A 21,966-nucleotide genomic window follows, 5' to 3' on the forward strand; every position below is an offset into this window, starting at 1 on the left:
ACTGAGTGCAGTTCTCGTATTCAAAATTTAAAACAAATCAACATGACGACGGTTTCAGTTTGTTGCCCATTTATTAAAAAAAGAAAAAATGAAGATAACATGATAGAAAAACGTACCTAATTTCTTTTGAAGTATACATAATTAAAAACCCTCTTAAACAATAAAACCAAAGCCAAAATACACAGTATAGATCTTGCATATAATTTTTATGTAGGTAGGAGCCAGATGCCTGTGTCACAGACCAGACCCTATTCTATACAAAGCCCTGGCTAACTGAAGCAAACATGGCCCTAGTAAAACCCCACAGTCCCTGATGTGAGCACATATCTTAAACCTGGGATTACCTAGAATTAAGGCCAGGGGGTTTTCTTGAACATACAACCTGACAAGGGAAAAACTCTTATCCCTACCAATAAAATATTGGATATTTGGCTAATTCTGTCAATTTCATTGTGTTACCTGAAAAGCTAAATGTCTAAAAAGCTAAGTGTTTACTTGAGAGCCTTTTGGGAAAGAAAAAGGCATGATTGTCAGAACAAGGCACTGTTCTATATAAATACATTTCAGACATAAACAAGACCTCTATTTCTATTGAGGATAAATGTGGGGAAACAATGGGGTGTGGTGGGGGAGTGACAGACACTGTATTATTTGTTCAGTAGTCTTGAGACTATGGTGGAGGTGGAGGTATTACGTTAAGCTGGTATAACAGGATTTAACCAGCTGATCACTGTGGTTCAATGGTGAAAAGCCCTAGTTACAGATAATCTCTTTAACCTAACCTGGTTGCCATGCAGTATTTGTACAAGTGATCTGCCTCACATATGGTATTTCTGCATGAATAAAAGTTATGCAAGTCTCTCCTCACTCTCCCTCCCACTACTGGCAAATGCATAGCACATCATTATATAAGTTTCTTTCAACAAAACAAGTTACAACAACAAAACATTCCAAACAGGTTTAAGCAAATAAAACAAAATACACAGCAACATACAGTAAATCGTGTGATAAGGTGAGGAGAGCAGTAAGAAAACCTACGTTTTAGAAGAGGCCTGGCACTAATAGAGACATCTATACTAATGACAAGTTTACTCAGAGTAACACCAACTTATTTATTGGGTCCCTGATATATACAGCGATTACCTTAGAGGAAAAGTAAAGGGGTGAAAAAAAAAAAAAGACTGATGTTTGTCCTCAGCATCTGAGTAACTATTAATAACATTTGCATAATTACATATTTTTGTGGAAGGTGTTAAGGTAGTAGTTGCTATGGCCACAAAGAAAATGCATAATTCAAAAGATCTTGAAAGTTATAACAGCACTGGGGAGGGACAACTAGCCTGCAAGTCCTGCATCACAACTCCACTGACCGGTTTTTCGTTCTCTAAATGAATAGAAATAGAAGGCTACATTGTAAGGATGTAGCTCATTACAATATCTCTAGGAATTTTTCACTATGGTCTTCCCATCCTCTCCCTAAACATGGTCCCCCCAGTCAGTTTATTTGCTAGGTGAGTCATGTCACCAGTCATGTATAAGTACAGCCTGCTGTTATGAATAGAGTATCTGAATGGCAGTGTGATAAGTGTTAAGCGTCCAGTTAATTCTTGTTTTTTCTGGGGCAGCAGAGATGGATGCATCACAGTACAGTCTTCCTAACAGATCCTCATCTCCCTCAGCAATGGATGCATCACAGTACAGTCTTCCTAACAGATCCTCACCTCCCTCAACAATGGATGCATCACAGTACAGTCTTCCTAACAGATCCTCATCTCCCTCAACAACGGTTCTCTACGCTCCCACCCAAAGTGTTCTCTCCCTCTTAAGGGACAATTGGCATGTTGCTGTATGGATTGATATGGACTGGATTGGTAGAGAAGCGGACACACAAGGCTACTTAGCGGAGGCATCACCCTTCAATCTGCATAAAGTGACAAGCTGTTATACACATAAGCAGAGTAATAATATAAACAACCAATCTGAAGATCAGGTGAATGGCAATATCTTTGGTCCTGTTTCTGAGTCCACAGTTCAATGCCACTACTCTTAAAACAAAACTGAAATAATTACAATCAACTCAAAACACAAAAACACAATCATACAAATATTCATACCAATCTAACTGCAACCTAAAAAAAACATGACTGGCAAAAACATCTAACAGCCTAATAGAATGTCGCCCTGCCAACCGCCCTCTTCCTGTTACTGTAAAGGCACTAGCCTTACTGATCAGAAACTCCAGTGACATCAAACCAACGGATCACCTCTGTGAACATGGTTAATGCACCGGGCTTCCAGGCAGTGACTGAGTACGTCTGAAATGAATTGTACAGTCAACTGAGGCGCACATACTCTCACCTCTGCATCTCCTTCCATTATTTAGCATTTTACTAATCAAGTAGGTATTCAAAGGCAAAGAACATTCCTGCCTCCCCATCTCCTTACTGTATTCCTCCAAATCTTTAAATAAAATAAACATATATCCCTAACATGATCAACTCTAGCACTACTAGAATAATTTTTTGGCCATACGTAAAAGTTCTAACAGAACTAAATTACAGTAAGATGACTCGCGAAGAAAGCCCTTTCACCTCTAACACACACACACACACACACACACACACACACACACACACACACACACACACACACACACACACCTCTTCTAAAAACAAATTGAGTTGGCTATGCCTGACAGGGTTGGCGAATTCAAAAGAAATTACATTACATTTAAAAAATAACAATAGTAATAAATATATGCAAAATCAAGCAATTATTTTGAGAATTCAGTGTGGGTGGTCACTCAAATTGTATTCTAATAACTGAAAAGTGCATCTCTGCTGTACTGTGGCATGAAGAGGCTTTAGGGGCCTACTAAACAAGCAATAGCATATCTACATGTGTAACAAGCACATACAAAGTTAATTGACTGTTAAAAAAAGGTTAGGTGAGACAGCAAATATTTGTGTTTTAAATAACTCCTAGCGCCTTTTATTTTGCAGGCTAATAAGTGCATATTGAGATGCAAAGTCACAAAATAACTTCAAATAAACTTGAATTAGCGCCATATTTTGTCAATCAAAGAAGGTGGCCATGGGGAACTGGTTTTAAACTGTTTCAGTTATAAAATATTTTGATTCACTTATTTTTTTTAAAGAATAATTACACAATATTCCACTGAATTTTTCCCCATTTTCTTTTTTTGAATTAAAGCCCAGTAAATCAACTTTGTATTGCCTAGCACCCAGACCTACCAGTACAAAGACTATTGATGTTTCTGCTTATACCTTCCAGATATTCATTGTCCATTTGTTTTCAAAAATGATTCATCTGGATTTTGGTTTTTAGACAGCATTAAATGCATAGAAATGGAATGACTAGAACAGCAGTGGCAATTCAAGTCAATGATAACTGTTTTAGCAATTCAATTTCTATAATCTACATACTGTATCCTATTTATTATATATTGAAAATGCATTAGTGGAAGTATCTGTGGTGTTTTTTTAAAGCAGCTCAAAATCAAGAAGCAGAGGCAACATTTCTCTCACAGCAAAAATCTGCTCCAGTCTTTAGAACCTGTTTGCAGAACCCCTCCCACTCAGTCACTCACTATCATACATTTGCACGTTCATACACGCACATACCTCCATATTGCATTACTGAACTACTATAGTTTGCGCAAAGCCCTCCACCGCTGCTTTTGCAAGGGCCTCACAGGTGGCTACAACCCTGTCGTTCTTCAATGAGGGCTCAGGCAAGGCAGATGAGTGTTTAGCAATCAGGAAATTCCAGACAGCATTCAACAACCCTCCAAAAGGAATTCTTGCACTCCAATCCAGCAGTGATCTGAGGAAGAGCGAGATCACGGGAAGAATATAAATTGGAAAGGTTTATGAGATCAAATACAACATAACCTTGAGTAAAACATTTAGAACTATCGCATTTCAAAGCGTGAGGTAGAAGTTGACCTTAACCAATGACCTAGGATCAAAGTAGTACTCAAGATGTTGAACTAGATAAAAGATGAGTCTGCATCACTGGTTAGGGGCAACTACTCCCAACAGATATAAAGGGTTTTAGATAAAGGTTTACCTGGCATCTAGAAATTGGTCGGTGTGTGGGTCTCATTGGAAGTGGCCTCCCTCCAGGGAGAACTTTGACAGGGCCACCTGCAGCCTGTGGTGGTTCTCCTCAACACTCTAATACAGCAAGAAAAACTGGTCATCAACTGTTATAGTTGAATCTCTCACAGAGCTAGATTGTCTCAAACTTCAATCTCACACAGCAATTTAAGTATCAGTAGCAGCAGAGCAGTACAAGCCATGGTTCAAGTGTTTTTACTCTATTCATTATCTGTACTGTTGTTGGTCCCTGCCTGCCCTCCCTGACTAGCACCTTTTATGTTGACCGTCATTCTTTGTGAAAGAACAACTCTCGTGCTCCAGCTCTCCTTTTTCCCCCCGTTTCTTCTCTTCCTTTAATTGCTGGTTCTTACCTGCAGTCTCTTCAGCTTCTCCTCCAGTCCGTGTAGTTTCACGCGCACCTCCTCCATCCTCTCCTGTGACAGAACCAGGGGAGCACTGATCCCTGCCTCCTCAATCTTCATCCCTCGGCCCTCTCCTCCCTCATGCCCTTCCACTACTCCATCCCTGCCGGCGCCTTGGTCTGTGGACAGACACAGGAGTCACGCCCACAGATGTAGAATTCAGGATGAAAAGAACGTTGGATCCTCAGTATCAAGCCAGACACCAAGCGTTCAGGACGGAGGGGCACCCGGGAAGGATGAAACCTGGGTTACGTAGATTCATTGTGCAATATGCACAGCCAAATGTCGCCCTGAGCCCAATAAATCACTTGGAACTTAAATACAGTGTGCGACTTCATTCTTATCCTACATCACATTCTGTTAGTTAGCACCTCTACCAGCCTTTAGGAAGAGCATACTTTTTAGAACATTGCTAAGATCCCCCTGGTACTGGCAAGCGGAGGACAAAATCGCCTCAGGCTCAAAATGTAAATGCTCTGGAAAATAAAAGTGTGTGTTTTCTATTGAATGTACCCTTCCAGCTGGCCCACTGCACATTTTATAGGATTTTATGAAAGTTCAATTATTGTTCTGAAAATGTCATATATGGAAATTGTTTTATACAATGTCCATTACAGAAACCTAATAAACACGTCAGGGAAGATAAAAAGGAAACAATGTAATTGAACATCGTTGTAAGGGCTCTGATGACTGGGGACGGTGGCCGATAATAGGGGGTTGGATTTTTAGCTACATCTCTAACAAACTTGCTGAAAATAATATTTACAAATGCAATTCGATAACACCCTAGTTAACCTTTTAAAGTCAACAATAATCACAGATATTGACACCTTGATCAAATGATTACAGTGTAAAAAGATAACAGGGGGCCCTGTGCTATGCAGATGGACCATGCTGGTCTGATACTTGAGCGTGGTTGCTAATCAGAAACAAAGCACTAATAGTTATGACTCAGAGTCTATTGCAGATACCGGTTGAGCCATCAGTGTCTTGGTCCCGCAAATCTGGCTCCCCCCCTCCATTCTCCTTATCATGGAGTGAGTCCTCCGATAGGCTGATGCTGCCAACCAATAGCCTCTTCAAGGACATGACTGTGGGTGGAGACAGGAAAAATTGGATTTAGGAATTTAGGTTTTGGAAGCGTGCCGGCTCCTAGCCACGGGCCCTGTTCAGACCCCAGGTATCCATGTATGTCAGTAGAACATTCAAGTAAGCATGTCAAGAAATAAGCAGGACTCTGTGTTCACATTACATTATTCACATTATTGTCTGTGCTTTAAGGAAAATGGTGCATTATCCTGTACAAGGCTGCTTAGTTGAAAACGTTTGACAACGCCAATGTCTCAATGGTTTTCACCCATTCACATTGGAAGACAGACTAGCACCCAGAAGCCTGGCATATTCCTCCCTGTTCGTGGAATAGGGAAAATGGACCAACTAAATAAACCAATTCACCTTCATCTAAAGCACAATTTGCCACCTTTTCCGCATCGCTGTTGCGGTGACCCCTCAGGTCAAAGCCTTTGTCCGAGAGATAATCTATTAAGGAATGACGAGAGTCTACAGACTTCATCTCATCGGTCAGGCTGTCCTTATCTGGATCTAAAAGGCAGAGGTACATGAACCGTCATTCCTGGTTGTAATGGTGACATCAGTGACACTTAACATTCTGAACACACGGTTAATACATTGTCACTGCCATATACAAATTGCTTTGTTGCTGGTTCTCACCAGTGCCATGTTTCAACGAATCTCCGCCGTTTTCAGTGGGGCTGAGAGGGGGTTGAAACCTGCAGGAGAGGCAGACCAAGAGAGACAGAAGTATAAAGGAGACATTAAGCTTGTGACAGAGCTCCAACAGCCCAGATCTGTGTTGACATACAGGGTGGGGCTGTACCCTCCTCCTCCAGGTATGATGCTGTTGCCTCTCTTCAGGTCCAGAGCAGGAGCGCCAGTCTTCTTCAGCTCATCCACCGCTGTCTTTATCACATCTGTCCAGCTACACACAACCAAGACACATCACAGCAACACTTACTGATAACCTTTACCTTCATAACTTCCGCCTCTCCTGAACTCACTTCTTCACGGCCAATGCCTCCCGCCTCTTCCCAAAACTCACGTCTTTCTCTCCCCGACAGACTGAGCCACCAGCTCATAGATCTGAGCCCCGCTGTCCCAGGTGAAGATCACGTAGAAGGCTTTACGGTCTGGCAGGCGGAACGAAAACAACCGGGGTTTAGGTGACATGCCCACGAGGTCAAACACGTAATGATGATTTCTGGTCATTTCGGCCTGGTACACATGCTGACAGCGGGTGTCCTAAGCAGCAAGGACCAGGCGGTCCAGGAAAAGCTGCTTTGTGTGCCTGTACGGTCGTATCTGTAGCCTTTGAATCCTTCTACACTGGACTGCAATGTAATTGGTAGATTCAAAATGTGCCTCACCTGTCGCTACCTCACGGAGGAAAGCAGAGTCCAGTTTGATGATGGGGCTAAGCATCTGCTTGCCTTCCTGCGCTGCGATGTTACTCTTACTTTGACACTTCAGCACCATCTTATCATCTTGCTTCTGTAAGAGCACCAACAGGTCCCTCAGCAACACACACTGGACGTCTGAGAGAGAAGAGACCAGTTGACATGGGAGAATAGAGGCCAGACCATTTTCCAGAAAATAGATATTGTACAAAATGTCAGACAGTGGTTGTTGATAATGTACCTAGAGTTTTCTCCTTGGTCACTCTCCAAGTCAGTGTCCCTTCATAGATCATCTTTTGCTGGGTCAGATCAAAGTTCTGACAGAAAAAAACAGACGGATGAAACACAGATGAAAACAAAATCAACGAGAGAACAATGTGCAAAGAAGACCAGAGAGAAACATAAGACAACACCTTATATTCCAAGTACAGCTCATTACTGGGCTTCAGGCCTGAGGTGTCCAGCTTGCGCTGATAGTCTTTCAAGGTCTGATAGAAGGGGGAGTGAAAGAGAACGAGGAGAACATTTTTAATGATTCTCCCTCTAGATCCAATGTGGATTTTTCTAAATGATTTCCACTACGGTGGTAGGCCGTCTCACCAGCAGGTTCTCCATCTGTTTGACCTCCTCGTTGACATGGTTGAGAATCTTCCTGCAGCACTCAGCACTCCGCTGGATTTTCTCCTTCTCCCAGCTGTCCTCTACAGGTACACACACACACACACACACACACACACACACACACACACACACACACACAATTCCCATTACAAAAGACACTCTCCTGCACACACACAGTTCTTCTCTCTAAATGAGAGCCGCGAAGGGGCAGGGAGACGGACCTGTGCACTTGGCGATGTTCTCCAGCAGGAGTGGGTATTTGGTAAGTCTCTGCATCTCAGTGGGGATGATGTCCTTTAACTGCAGCCTACGACACTGAGGCCTGCTCTCTGCCTCCTGTATGAAGGCGTGAAAGCGAGGATCCTTCTTTTGTCTACTCTTCAACAGTTCCAGGGCCCACGTTTGGTGACTACAGAACCTGGATGTCAGCTTCTGAAACCACTCACCCTCCGTTCCTTCAAACTAGAGACAGAAATCAAAAGCTTTTTTTCAGGGACCTGTCAAGCGGACCACTTCCCAGACCTCCTCAACTGGAGGAGCCCAGTGCATGGAGGTCAGAGGAGGTGTGGGGAGGTTCTCCAGAGGACGGTAGAGGCACTACTCACTCTGTTGAGTAGCGTGGTTCCAATGGTCTTGACGATGAAGGTGTCCTGCCGCAGCTTCTTCAGGTTCTCATAGAAGGCATCTGGTCGGACAAATACAAGGAGCTCAGCGGTTGGACTGGCAGGTTTTTGCGGCTCTGTAGTAATGGTCCATGTGTGGTTGTGGATGGTTGTGATGCACCGCGTGGTCACGTGACACTGAGCGTACTCACAGTGCAGTTCTATGATCTCATCCAGGCTGGGGAAGATTGTGGACAGCTCGGTGGTGTCCATGAGCTCTGCCTTCTCCAGAGGCTTCCAGAACACGGTCAGCAGAACACTCAGCATACGCACATGGGCATGCTCTGTCGCAAACAGCTCTGAGAAAGAGGAGACCAGGAGACAAGGAGGCAGGTGGGTACATGGAAGTGTTCTTCAATGTATTCCTAACACCTCTCCAGACTTGACTCACTAGTAGAACTGCCATTCCCGTGGTTTTTTTCTCCATAGTGTCATCATTTGTTCCCCAAACCCCTTCCTCACCATTGATGACCTCCTGTCTCTTCGTCTCCTTCTTGCTGAGGTCTTTGAGTGTCTCTGGGGGGGCGTGTTCTCTCCAGTTTGGGGGTTCCTGCTCCAGCTCCAGGAAACGAGGGTCCTGCTCCTCCTGCTGGATGGTAGGGCCAGAGGGGAAAGGGCCCAGGAGGGACGCCTCAGGGACCAACATCCCTCCGTCAACACTGAGGGAAGACCGGAGAGGAGAACAAGAGGAACGATGGAGGAACAGAGGAAGAAGACAGTTAAAAGAATGAAGAATAAAGGCTATGGGGAGACTATACGACACGTAATTAAAAATATATTTTACGGGAAGTTACCAAATCTGCTTGGGCGGGAGCTTTAGAATCATTTACCTTCTGGGACAGTAGGCTATCGGCTGGTTCAAAGCCTAAATACTGTACAGCATGGACATTAGTGACAGTGCTGCAGCAAGTATTCTAACAAACTACGTCTGTCTCTGACCCTCTTCCTCCAGCCGTCATTCTCCCCCTGTCTTATTGAGGCCGCTAAGGACAATGTGAGTACAGTCTGTTGTCAGGGTCCTTCGGTCAGTTGACGTGAGTCAGTCAGTAGGTCCGCCCGTCAGGGAGTCTGGTGGCCCCTGCAATGGCCCTCTCTCTGCCCCTGCAAAAGGGGAGGGTGGGGGGGGTCTGCCTTACGAGGGGTTAGGGGAGGTTGGGGAGGAGTCTGCTGCCGTGGCGGTGGCGGCTTGCAGGTCCACGTCGCTACGGGAACGTGACTGTTTGGCCCGGGAAGAGCCACGACGACGAGAAGAATGCCTGTCCACGCGAGCACTCTCACTGCGCCCCACACGCCTAGGGAGGGGAGGGAGGGAGGGAGGGGAGGCAGGAGCGGGGAGGAGAAGAGAGTGGGAGGAAGAAAAGACAAGGTAGTGTAGTGTAGCGATGAAGGAGAGGAGAATATTTAAGAAGAGACAGAAGGTTTGAGGAGGGGACAGGGAAGGGAGAAGGTTTGAGGAGGGGACAGGGAAGGGAGAAGGTTTGAGGAGGGGACAGGGAAGGGAGAAGGTTTGAGGAGGGGACAGGGAAGGGAGAAGGTTTGAGGAGGGGACAGGGAAGGGAGAAGGTTTGAGGAGGGGACAGGGAAGGGAGAAGGTTTGAGGAGGGGACAGGGAAGGGAGAAGGTTTGAGGAGGGGACAGGGAAGGGAGAAGGTTTGAGGAGGGGACAGGGAAGGGAGAAGGTTTGAGGAGGGGGCCGAGGGAGATTTGAAGGGAGGAAGGAGAGAAAATAGGGGGACAGAAGGATGAAGTACAAGGACCAAGAAAATAAAGGTCCAAAAGACCAAACCACAAAAAGAGGAGAAATGAGGAAACAGTCAATGAGTATGAAAGGAGTGTAAGAGATGTGACAGAGAATTGATGGTTAGACTCAGGAGCATCAAGAGAGACTCCAAAACAGAGCAGCCCCATTAGAAACACATTGGAAGCCAATCTACTTCAACACTACTGCCATGAGTTAAGAAATAAGTTATTATGCAATGTAGCGGTGCCAATTACTTGGGCTCATCAGCTCTCCAATCTCACACACAGTACACACACTCACAACAAGTATCTGTTCTCCAACATCACAACCCACTCACAGCAGTCAAGGTGCAAGGAGAAACAATACTTAGCCAATAACAGTGAGTGTATTGAGGAATGACAAATGACTGACACATTGTGTGTGTTGGTCTGACAGTGTGTGTGTGTGTGTGTGTGTGTGTGTGTGTCCATATAGGAGTGTGCACACACTAACGTAGAATGGAGTGTGTGTTATTAATGAGGCCCAGTGGGTGTCCGTATCACTGTCGTAGAGAAGAAACCCACCTTGGCTTGCGTCTGTAAAAACACGGGACAGCACAGTTACACAACCACCACAACCGTACCACTACACAACATTAACACCGCCTTTCCACATTGCTACACAACCTCCAGTAACCCCCCACCATCCACTGCTGAAGCACACAGACGGAGGCTTGCCACACACAGCGAAGCGCCGCCCTCGGAACGCGGGACTACGGCTGGCCCGCACAACGCTCCCACAGAGCCCTACCCACACTGGACAACAGAACACGGGGGTTCTTCATGCACCAGCACAACTCACCGCGGGACTCGGGAGTGGGACAAACGCCCCAAAACAGACACTCAGACCAGACAAGGTTGAAGCGGGACCAGACAACTGTAGCAACGTTAAAGCCAAGTTAGTGCACTTAAGACTGAGGAGACACAACGCTGGACAAAAAGACAGACAATACCACCAGAACACCAACGGCGCAACAGTAGACCTCATCCCCGTAGCTAGAGGAACACATACAGGAGGATATTTGCTCAGACACAATGGACAGCTTTATCGGAACAACAGACCCCAGAGGTCAGCATGGGCACAAACAGGAAGACCGCGGGGGGTTTGGAAGACTGGCAAACACACACAAAAAAATTAAAACATGATGGACACACACAGAAAGAGAGAGGAGAAATGGTAAGCAACAAAATGGGTTTGGGGTAGAGAGTAAAGGAGGAGGATGAGGAGAAGGAGGGTTGGGGGAGGAGGGCTGGAAGGGGAGACCAGGTCACTGTAGCAGCCCCGGTAGGGGGTCCATCTCCAAACGCCTGGTGGGTCTAAGCAAGGTTAGCCACATGTAGCTGGCGGCAGGGCGAAGGGACGGGGCAGTAGGTAGGTAGGCAGCACAATAATCAGCAAAAACAAAGGCTCCCTCAGTCTTAACATGAACGCCCGCCCCTAACCATGTCCCACTATCTCAGTGGTGAGTGTGGGTTGGTGCCTGTTCCCACCCCTGTCACTTCCCCTTCCTGGTTTCACTCCACTTTCTGGCGGACTCACCTGTCTTTCTCTACATTTTCCTCTAGAGGGGGCTCTGCGGGAGAGGAGGGCTCCCAGATGGATGGGCCCATAGCCTGTCCCACGGGGGAGACTTCGGCCCCCTCCGACACTGACTGAGGGTCTGAACGGCTGCTGAGCAAACCTGGGAAAGGAAAAAATTATACATTTCCATTTCAACCCCCTGAACGCAACCTGTAGTTGGGTAGTCGTTTACCACGCTACTATAGAGCCATCCAAAACAGCCTTACCTGTGTCACTGAGGGAGGAGTCTGGACTGGAGCTGATGTTGACTGAGGCATCACAGACCTCTGACCCCTGATGAGAGACAGAACCAGACTTCTTGTTTATTGCCGGAGGGGCGATGTCAGGGGCGATTGAGGATCGAGCGGGGGCGGGGATGCTGGAACCCTTCCGCTCCAGAGATAATTTCTCCTTCTCCACTGGTGGGGGGGGGGGGGGGGGGGGGGGGGTTGTGGAAACAAGATGAGAAAAAGGAATTAATATAAAGATGCAAGATCAAAGAAATGTTGACTGCAAGGAGCATGAGTGTGAGAGACAGAGTGATAAAGAACATAATGCAATCAGTGGATCTGGGGTAAGAGGAGGTTAGTCATTCTCAGGTTGGGGACAGTTTAGTGCCTTCATTCACAACATCATGACAGACCTACCGTGTGTGTGTGTGTGTGTGTCTGTTTGTCAGTACACTACCCAGGTCAACCTCAATCTCAATCATAACACCAGTGAAAAAAAGATCATGCCACAGACCGAATATACCCGCTAAAGGCAACCAACAAACCAACAACTTTGCATTTCCCACTGGAATCCCCTCCCAGGTTTGATTTGGTACATGCAAACATAAATTGGAGTTGATTAGTAAGGATTCTATTCTAGAGATAAAGGGTGGGCAAGAAGAGATGGAAGAGCCAGACGATGGTACCTTCAGCCTCCACTTTAGGCAGTTTGACCTCAGCTGAAAGAAGAACACAGGGCAACGGGTTCTTTAACATTCTACAGTTGGTAGAATTGGTTTACAGGTGCTACGGTCTGTCTGGCAGAGCCACTTGTGGTGATGGTTGATGATCACCATTCCATCCTGAAGAGGCTTACATCCTAACTGATAACCAATCCATGCTAACCACCGAGGCTAACGCAGCACAACATTCCAGACACTTAACAGTCAAATAGAGTTGAAAAACCAATAGGTTTTAAAGGCGTATTTGTAGAGAAGACCGGTACATACTGCTGCCAGCAATCCAGCCACCAGCGGCGGTGAGGATGTTGGGAAACCCCCCCCTCTGTTTGGGTGATTTAGTAGACTCCTCTGTCTTTCTATTCTGTTGGAGACATGGAGAGGGAGAAAGATGTTGAAGCACAGTTCGACACACCACAAACACTAGAGAGCTTTGACAGGCAAACAACCTTGATGGTTTGTTTGGCTTTAATATTAGAACTATTAACCTTACAAGCAGAAAAATGCAATAATGAAAAATTGGGTGATAAAGCAGACTTATATGGTAAGGACTGTGGACAGAAATGAACGGGCTGTAGGGAGCAGAAGGACAGTCACCTTCCCAAAGGGTCTCCTCAAGAATCCTCTGGACTTCTTGCTGTCAGCTACTCTGGACTTCACTCCCAGGTGCTTCATATAGAAGACCACTGCTGCAAAAATAGCCGAACTACAGGGAGTGCAGGAGAGAGAGAGAAAGACCTAAGACGTGATTTGTGACAATATATTGAGAGTAAGATGTGTGATTAAGAGGTTAAAGGGGTTTATAGAAGAGAAGGATGAGAGAAAAGATGAAACGGGCAAAACACAACAGAGTTGGAAGTAGGAGAAAGAGGAGGACATAAAAAGGGGGGAAAGCGGATAAAAAGGAGGGAAAATATCAGAAATGAGGAGCGTCCAGCAGGGGACCCAAACCCTGTTTCAAACCTACAGTGGGGAGAACAAGTATTTGATACACTGCTGATTTTCCCACTTACAAAGCATGTAAGAAGTCTGTAATTTTTTATCATAGGTACTCCTCAACTGTGAGTGACAGAATCTAAAACATCCAGAAAATCACATTGTATGATTTTTAAGTAATAAAATGTATATTTTATTGCATGACATAAGTATTTGATACATCAGAAAAGCTGAATATTTGGTACAGAAACCTTTGTTTGCAATTACAGAAATCATACGTTTCCTGTAGTTCTTGACCAGGTTTGCAAAGCTCTCTGGTCTTGGCCATTGTGGAGAGGTTGGAGTCTGTTTGATTGAGTGTGTGGACAGGTGTCTTTTATACAGGTTAATGAGTTCAAACAGGTGCAGTTAATACAGGTAATGAGTGGAGAACAGGAGGACTTCTTAAAGAAAAACTAACAGGTCTGTGAGAGCCGGAATTCTTACTGGTTGGTAGGTGATCAAATACTTATGTCATGCAATAAAATGCTAATTAATTATTTAAAAATCATACAATTTGATTTTCTGGTTTTTGTTTAAGATTCCGTCTCTCACACTTGAAGTGTACCTATGATAAAAATTACAGACTTCTACATGCTTTGTAAGTAGGAAAATCGGCAGTGTATCAAATACTTGTTCTCCACACTGTAAATGTAGTCTTCAAAAGATGACCCCTTTGTTTGACTCTAGTTAATTGGAGAGGTTGTATTAAATACAACACACTAAAGGCATGTTCACACTGCACCCTAGGCCAGGGCTAAGAGCCTCCTCAACAAGTGTACGCACTTGCATATTATGAAGTGGGCTAGCACCACCCTTAGCCTGCGGCTATCTGGCCCAGCTCTGGAGCACGGTTAGCACCGACTTTTCAGGGCTAACCCCAGAAACACAGTGTGTGAAACAGGGTCAAGAACAAAACCATAGAAAATGTATTGTCCAATCACTTAGCCTAGGGTTAAACTCTTGTGTGAACGCAGGCTAAGCTAACAGGGCCAGTCTTAACCTGGGGCTAAGCTAGCCTAGGGCTTAAGGCCTTAATTAGTTTAATTTGAGGGTCTTTTGAACAGTAGTGGGCGCACGCACGCCCGTTACAGGGAGCTGCAATGAGAAGTCACCGTCCATTTCCTAAGGGACCCCAACCTTTTGAACGGTAGTGTACATTCCTACAATCCTCAAGACAAACCAAATATATTTCCATGTCTATAATTTCATAGTTTGTTTCTAGCCTAGATTAATGTGGATGTGTGCGCAGTTATACATCGTTTTATTTTGAAATTTAACAACAAATACATCTAAAATCAAACTGGCAAACTCCTAGGTTGGGAACCCTTGGCTTATAGAATGCTATTGATGGGAATGTAATGAAACTATGGTACTGAAGTCTACAAAAGTAAAACATCACATGTCAAGTCTACATTTTTTAACAGAAATTCTTGTGGTTTAGTTGGTAGAGCATGTCACTGGCAATGTCAGGTTAGTGGATTCAATTCCAACAAGTACAGACATTTAAAACATTTCCCATTTCAGGAAGTGGCTCTACATAAGAGCGTCAGCTAAATGAAAGAAATGGACGGCATGCATGGGTTTAATGAATTTCAACAGGGGCCTGGACAACACACTAATAGAATGCATTCACTAACAGAGGCTCAAATAAAGCAGCAAACAAACACTCCTATACACAGAAAATGCTGGATATCTCGAGTACTTTTTGACAACTGCTAATGTAAAAAGGGATTCATAAAAATAATAATGAAAAAACAGATTGATAGAACTCACCATTTCTCCTCCTCTGCAACAACCGATGGACTGAAAGAAAGGATATGAATAGATATTAGAAAGAGACAGAGAGAGTGCAGTCATTGCCAGGTCTTCAGACTTACCGTCGGAGTGGATTACGTAGCATTTTCCAGTTTTTTCCCCCAGAAAATGTTTAACTCTGTTTTGGGATGGTGGAATTTGAAGTGACAAAGCTTTCCCTGATTCAACTCAAATCTGATTGTTGTGTGCTCAAAGTAGAGGCCTTTTAACATATTCTGATATTTACAACAAAAAAACATTTAATACAGTGAGAGAAATATAAGATGCTGCACCAAAACAACTCAAAATCAACTTCTGGAAAGAAAAATATAAAACTGCAGAAATATATCCAATGATGCTTTCCTCTATGAGACAATGTATAAGCTGTAAAAAAAAGTATTCAAGGCACAACCAATCTGCAGGGTGTAGTTGAAACCTAAGAATGCTTTGTGACAGCAGCAATGACTATTTAACTGTGTTTTAGTCTGATGCAACAAGTAGGCAAGAAAGGGGAAAAAAAGATCCCACTGTTATCATTAAGGGTGGGGTTTCCCCGGGATTCCCCAAGCCGAGCCAATCAGGACGCCCAATTCCTCCATTCCACAGAATGGGGGGGCGCGGGTGAACGAAAGCATGTGGGGGATGAAAGCAGAAGATAAGGAGACTATTTGGACAAAATAAATAAGTAACGGTTGTACTTGAGAGAGTGTTGGACTGTGAGTAAGTTGCACAGTCGGTGGTTAGCAGCTTTATGAAGTCAGAAACATTCCTCCACTGATACAGTGGAGGTACAGTACAGTGGTGACCAGAGAAATGTTATCTATGCATCAGGCATTGTTTTCCCCATTCTTTTTGTTGGTCTCTTTCTTCCTGCACCACTTCATTTCAAATCTCTCTCTCTTTTACTTGTTGAAGTGTTCATTCATTGTGTCTGGCCACTGGGTCAGAGGTAGATTAACTTCACTGGCCGCTCTTTCTGTGTCCAGCAGCCAGACCGGATCAGTAACAGTGCACTGCCCCGGGCTCCGTCCATTCTCCCTCCCTCCTTCACCCCCTCCCTCCTGTGGGCAGCGTGCCAGGGGAGAGCCTTCCTGCCAACGTGGCATGGCTGACTCTCTTTTACCCTCTCTTCCGATCACAGCCCTTTTCTCCCCAAATGACCCCATGTTTTGTACTGGCTGTTTCAGTGTTTATGTCTGCACCATATTCAGTCTGCTGAAGGACAGGGATTGTGATGTCCTGTTACTGGCCAGTGAGGTCATTTTTATTTGTGGTCAATAATAATTGGGAAAAAAGAAAACGTGACTTCAGGCTAGACTCCTACCTATAAAGTTACTTGAAAGACACACACCATACAGTAAAACTCTTAAAACTAATAAACCCCCCCCCCCCTCACCCAACTGTCCACTCACTGGATGTCAGACATCTTATCTAGCAGAGTCTCTGCCACAGCTTTCTCCTTCATCTCCATGGGGATGCGGTCAGTATGGTGGTGAGTCTCCACCTCCACCAGCTCTGCCTCATTAGGGGTCATACCCATCATCCTCTTCCTCCTAAAAGGGGGGAAACAGTAGGAGGGGACGGAGGCATTAGGCATTTACACAGCACTGACAGTTGGTCTCACATTTATGGCTCAGGGTAGAAACAAGCTGATCTGAGGGACCAACTCCAGCATGTCAGTTGTGTGCTATTGGGTGTAACGGACCCAGGGGCCGCCAGGAGCGGTCTCACCTGAAGTCCTCCAGCTGTCGCAGCACCTCTGGGAACTGAGCCTTTTGGATTTCATGGACAAACTTCCTCTGCTGCTCTTCAGTGAGCAGGTCCGGTCTGGAACGGTCTGATGGAGACAGAGGTAGAGATAAAGATACACATACTCCAAGCCATGTAGACCAGTGATGGAATCGTACAACAGCTGCATTACATACAATCACAACAGAACGGTCATCATTTGAGGCTTACCCAATTCATAGGATACAATCTGGGGGACTTGCACCCTGAGAATCTGTGGGTTGAAGACGAAAGAAATGTTTAAATCTGCCATAACATGTCCAAGCGCCAGACAAAAAGATTCAGTACATCGAAGTCGCCACCAGATGTCACTTGAATACCAATAAGACAGGAAAGAGGAAAACATCCTAAGCACAATTTTGATTTAAGTACTTTAGCAGACACGCTTATTCAGAGCAACTTACAGCAATAAGTGAAACTTTTTTCAGACTGTCCGACCACTGGAATTGGTCACAGAACTCTGATCTTGCAAGCACATTGCAATACCAACTGAGCTACACAGAACTATGTTCTAATCCACTGGTGTCTGAATCCATCGGTGCCTTTAAAGGGGCACTGTAGAATCCGGCCTCAAACGTTTACAGTAGTGAATTCAAACCAAACCACGACTGGTTCCCACCTCTTCTACCCTTACCAAACAAGACCGGAAACAGTATCAGCAAGTCCAGGGTGGTTTAGGGTGGGAAGAGACTCCTAGTGTCTACAACAAGTATGAGGAGACTACAAGTAAATACAATCTGATAGATGGACCGTAAAGAAAGTTTAAATGGGGAATCACTCAGGCACTCCAAAGAATTTTGTAGAAAATAAATACTTGAAACATTAACTTAAAACATTAACAGCAGATGTCTTCTGGTCATATATAGGAAGAATCCTACACATGGCCCCTTTAACTAAAATACATTTTTAGAAAATACTGCATTTTTTATAAAAAAGAACAACAGTGATAATTCAAAAGGTAATTGGTCGTGGCCAAAAGGGATACAGCAAATCACAAATTGACAACACTCTCACTCTGAACATCCCACAAAATATTTTTTGCAGCATTTCTTGTGTAATTTCAAATAAGTTCACAGAGAAGATCAGAAAAATATAAATCCTGCTAGCTTCACTAAGGACCTGATTATTTTGAGAGTCACGATCTGAATATGATCAAAACGTTTTTTAACATGACTATCCACTGATAAGAAACTGCCAGTGAAGTGCTGAGTCAGCTTTAGAATAAGGTTTAACCTTTTCATGCGTGAGTTTCAAATATTCCTCTAGCTTGATCACACTGGTGTGATCGTACGCGTCAAAAGGTTAAGGATAGACTGTCTATCTGTAGCTATTGTGTCTCCAAATGAGCATTACCATAAAGCCTCCCGGTAAGTTCCATAATAATAATGTAATTAATAATTGTGATCCCTCATGGATATATCAACAATCCATTAACACATGTTGGCACCCCCCACCATTACAGAGACTGCCAGCATCTTGAAGATCACTCAGACTGTCAAAGACTTCTTATGGATCCACATTTGGTCCACACAGATTTTTGAACCGAACCTGTTCATCATCCAGTTGTAAATGTGGAGCAATCCATCTTCTTTGAGGATCCAGTTTAACAGATTTGACCTCCAGGTCTAGTTTATTTTTAAGTAGGATCATAACTCTGTAGAATTCCTTTGCCCATGACAGAAATAGATTTTATCACCCACTCCTCTTCCCGAGCCACTTCATCTGGAGATATTGAAGGGGTTTCCTGTAAACCGTAAATATGGCGATCCTTCTCTTTTAGCCATGTAAACACTGCCATTCCTTTTCTATTATCAACCAGGTTCTAGATAACTACTGATGACGGGTTACATTTTAGGAAACTTACTAAGGTCCTTTGATGTTGTGATATACATTCATCAGTACCTTCAGGAACCTAATCTGATGTGTCACACGGCTGTGCTGTGACAGATGCAATGCCAAACAAGTTGTAGCTACTGACTCCACGTATACACAATCGGTTTGCATTCATTCACAAACATATCTGGCCGACAATACTGAGACCAGCTTGCTACTTGGTGGAAGCATGTGCATTCCTAACCAATTCAAAAGGAAGCCCAGACTGTGCATGGGGGGGGGGGGTGTAATTGCCCTAGTTCTAGAAGATGGAAGTCCCCTTCCTCCCAGCACACCTTGGAGTCCCAATGGACTCATTCCTCCCCGGCCCACTGTGGTGATTGTATGAGTAACACCCCTTCACTAAAAGGGCTTAACGCCAGGACTAACGGAACAGGAGTACATGGCGGATACCCCACTAGATTGGTACAGACTGTTCTGTTAGTCTTTAGAAGCATTAAGGCCCTCCTTGTCGCTCAGCCGGGGGCTTTACTGTTTTGGTACCCGGCTCACAGACGGACTGACTCACAATGGGCAAGCAATGCAGTGGTGGTTCATCTTTCTGTCATGGTAATGTAAATAGCTTGGTGTATCACAAGGGTATCAGCCAACTAGTTAGTTAGGCTGTTTAGCTGGCAACAGCAGAAAGGAACAAATTATAAAATGTAATTATTTGTAATTTGCTCCTTTGTGGCATTTTTATTTTATTTTTTACATAACTTGGAATATGGGTCATTATTGGGAAGTCAATGACATTGGGGGTTAATGCTCCGGGACAACGACATGCTGCGGAGAACGATCGGAGTACCCGTCTTCTGTCAAGGTTCTTGCTGACAGCTGACATTTTGGCAGCAAAATAGGTTTAAAGCAGCTTTATCAGCATGTTGTCCAGGGTCGCTAATCAAGTATTTGTCCTGTAAAAACATTTAATTTTGAGTAAGATAGCAGGCTGCACAATAATTAACTCATACTGCACTGGTGGTGGTTTAATAGTCTACACAAAGGGATGATGGGAGCACAGCAACACCCTTGCTGATCACTTCTGTCCACAGAAGGGAAGTAGCAAACATTAGCTAGTGTAGCTAACACCAAGGAGGCAGCTAATGTACAAGCCACAACTGTAGTTGTTTTCACTAAGACATTAACTAGTTAATTTTTGGGGGGGAAATCCAAACAATTACTTGGACCAAAACTGAATGATTTGATCCAAGTCTCCCAAGTCCCAACGATCATCCGCCCAAGTCCCAAAGATGCCAAACAAGTTAAAACATCAGAGGGTGTGACATTTTAACATCTGCTGCAACCCTTCTAGCCACAACCAAGGTCATTCCCACGACCTGAACAGGACGTAGTGGGTCAGATAGAAGAGACACGCTGAGTAGAGTAAGTAAAAGGAGATAAGAGAGTGTGGTCAGACAAGCTGAGCTGTCATGGGAGAGTGAGTGACAGAGAGGGTGAGAGGAAGAGAAAGCCCAATGAAAAGGACCACATGAAAAGACAAACAGAGGGTCAGAGGAACAGACAGCCCGATGGAAAGGACCAGAGGAAACACTGGGACAAACAGAAGGAGTCAGTAACTCCACAAACAGGACAAACATGCATTCAACACAAATACATTCCATTCATTCCAAAAGTGACCAGCTCACAGGAGGGTGAAGGTCACATCACAGCCAGTCAACAACAGTAGACAGGTACAATACAGTACTGTGGTGAATGTGGTACAGCACAGTGAGAGGCATTCTGGCTCCGGGATCTAAAGTGGCTTGTTAGCTCCCAGCATTGAATGCACTTACAGCGCCCTTGTCCAGGAAGCTATTGTAGAACTCCACAAACTGCTTCTTGGTCTCTTTGGTACTGAGATTCCTGAAGAGGTCAGCATGAAGAAAGCACAGCTACAAGAAAAGAGAGGAGGGAGATTTGAGAAATGTGAGTTTCATAAACCTTCCTCTGCCTCTAGATTAGGACGGCAACATCTATGCAACAGTATGGACCAACTCTCTACAGCTTATTGGAACACTGTCACACGACAGATGTGTCCAAGTGCGTCTTAAAACGGACGTGTCACTAGCTACAATGGCGGGCAGGAAGGGGAGGGGGGGGGTGGGTGTGGAGGAGGGGTAGGTATTCTAAGCTGCGAGGCGCGTAACAGTACCTGGAGTAGATCACGGTCTGCATGCAGAATAAAGAGAGACAGGCATGCTTTATATTTATATCACTGGAGATGCACACATGTAGAAACCGATACAGGGCAAACACACAAGTACACAGACAGACACGAAGGCCACAAAAACATGCAATGCGCACAAACAAATCACGGTACCACAAACGACGCGGCGGGAGAGGCAGACGGAGCACTGCCCCAGGGACTGTCCGGGAGCCCCACAGGGCGGTTCTCACCAGGGGGGAGCAGTCGAACTGCAGGATGACGTGGTTGAGGAAGACCAGGAGGTGGGTGGGTCTTCCCTTCACTAGGTCTATACTGGCGAAGTGGCTGGAGTTGTCATCCACCGTCTGGGACAGACAGAGGGGTGCAGGGGTACACATTATCATTATGCAATAGGTGACACTCTCTCTGTTGAAGTTTAATATCACTGAGTTACTCACAGGGTCCAGATCATTCTCGAATTCCTCATCCTCAGCCCCAATGATGCTCATGGCTGGGTTAGACCACTGAGCACAAAATGCCAACCACTGCAACAACAAAAGACACAGAGACACAATTAGGGAACATGCGGGACTGACTGATGTAAGGTTAATGTGTGTAGCCATCTTGAAAAAGGCTAGGGTTTGTTAGTACACATTCAATCCTCCAAACCAGTATTGGTACTTCGAAGACACAGATGAGGGGACACCACATCCTGTGTCTACTATGGCCTTTGAATTCCAATTCTGACCGGTCATTAGTGACAAGTGACTGCTATAAAAAAAAACACAAATTCTCT

At 44.7% G+C, this 21,966-nt stretch overlaps 1 protein-coding gene across 7 annotated transcripts in view; it reads right to left on the reverse strand.

Moving 5' to 3' along the window:
• Nucleotides 1-83: 83 nt before the first annotated feature.
• Nucleotides 84-21,966, reverse strand: part of arhgef1b (Rho guanine nucleotide exchange factor (GEF) 1b) — a 43,381-nt gene continuing 21,498 nt past the window's right edge. For 2 of the 7 annotated variants that reach the window (XM_013139416.4, XM_029115701.2), the window contains exons 2-31: nt 21,629-21,715; nt 21,422-21,535; nt 20,818-20,916; nt 17,324-17,366; nt 17,096-17,201; nt 16,777-16,917; nt 15,344-15,373; nt 13,190-13,298; nt 12,863-12,956; nt 12,560-12,592; nt 11,871-12,062; nt 11,623-11,764; nt 10,608-10,619; nt 9,440-9,595; nt 8,766-8,962; nt 8,456-8,602; nt 8,247-8,326; nt 7,863-8,103; nt 7,621-7,721; nt 7,434-7,508; nt 7,262-7,337; nt 6,991-7,158; nt 6,666-6,753; nt 6,429-6,545; nt 6,278-6,336; nt 6,002-6,148; nt 5,518-5,637; nt 4,496-4,665; nt 4,093-4,199; nt 84-3,846 (exon numbers count right to left, since the gene is read on the reverse strand). In XM_013139416.4, the coding sequence (XP_012994870.4) occupies nt 4,125-4,199; nt 4,496-4,665; nt 5,518-5,637; nt 6,002-6,148; nt 6,278-6,336; nt 6,429-6,545; nt 6,666-6,753; nt 6,991-7,158; nt 7,262-7,337; nt 7,434-7,508; nt 7,621-7,721; nt 7,863-8,103; nt 8,247-8,326; nt 8,456-8,602; nt 8,766-8,962; nt 9,440-9,595; nt 10,608-10,619; nt 11,623-11,764; nt 11,871-12,062; nt 12,560-12,592; nt 12,863-12,956; nt 13,190-13,298; nt 15,344-15,373; nt 16,777-16,917; nt 17,096-17,201; nt 17,324-17,366; nt 20,818-20,916; nt 21,422-21,535; nt 21,629-21,679 (3,183 nt within the window). In that variant the 5' untranslated portion in view covers nt 21,680-21,715 and the 3' untranslated portion in view covers nt 84-3,846; nt 4,093-4,124. Of the gene's footprint in view, nt 3,847-4,092; nt 4,200-4,495; nt 4,666-5,517; nt 5,638-6,001; nt 6,149-6,277; nt 6,337-6,428; nt 6,546-6,665; nt 6,754-6,990; nt 7,159-7,261; nt 7,338-7,433; nt 7,509-7,620; nt 7,722-7,862; nt 8,104-8,246; nt 8,327-8,455; nt 8,603-8,765; nt 8,963-9,439; nt 9,596-10,607; nt 10,620-11,622; nt 11,765-11,870; nt 12,063-12,559; nt 12,593-12,862; nt 12,957-13,189; nt 13,299-15,343; nt 15,374-15,447; nt 15,799-16,776; nt 16,918-17,095; nt 17,202-17,323; nt 17,367-20,817; nt 20,917-21,421; nt 21,536-21,628; nt 21,716-21,966 lie in introns of those variants that run through there. The other 5 variants (XM_029115703.2, XM_029115704.2, XM_029115702.2 and 2 more) reach the window with 5 other exon arrangements.

Source organism: Esox lucius, chromosome 20, assembly GCF_011004845.1.
Source record: "Esox lucius isolate fEsoLuc1 chromosome 20, fEsoLuc1.pri, whole genome shotgun sequence".
Taxonomy (NCBI): Eukaryota; Metazoa; Chordata; class Actinopteri; order Esociformes; family Esocidae; genus Esox; species Esox lucius.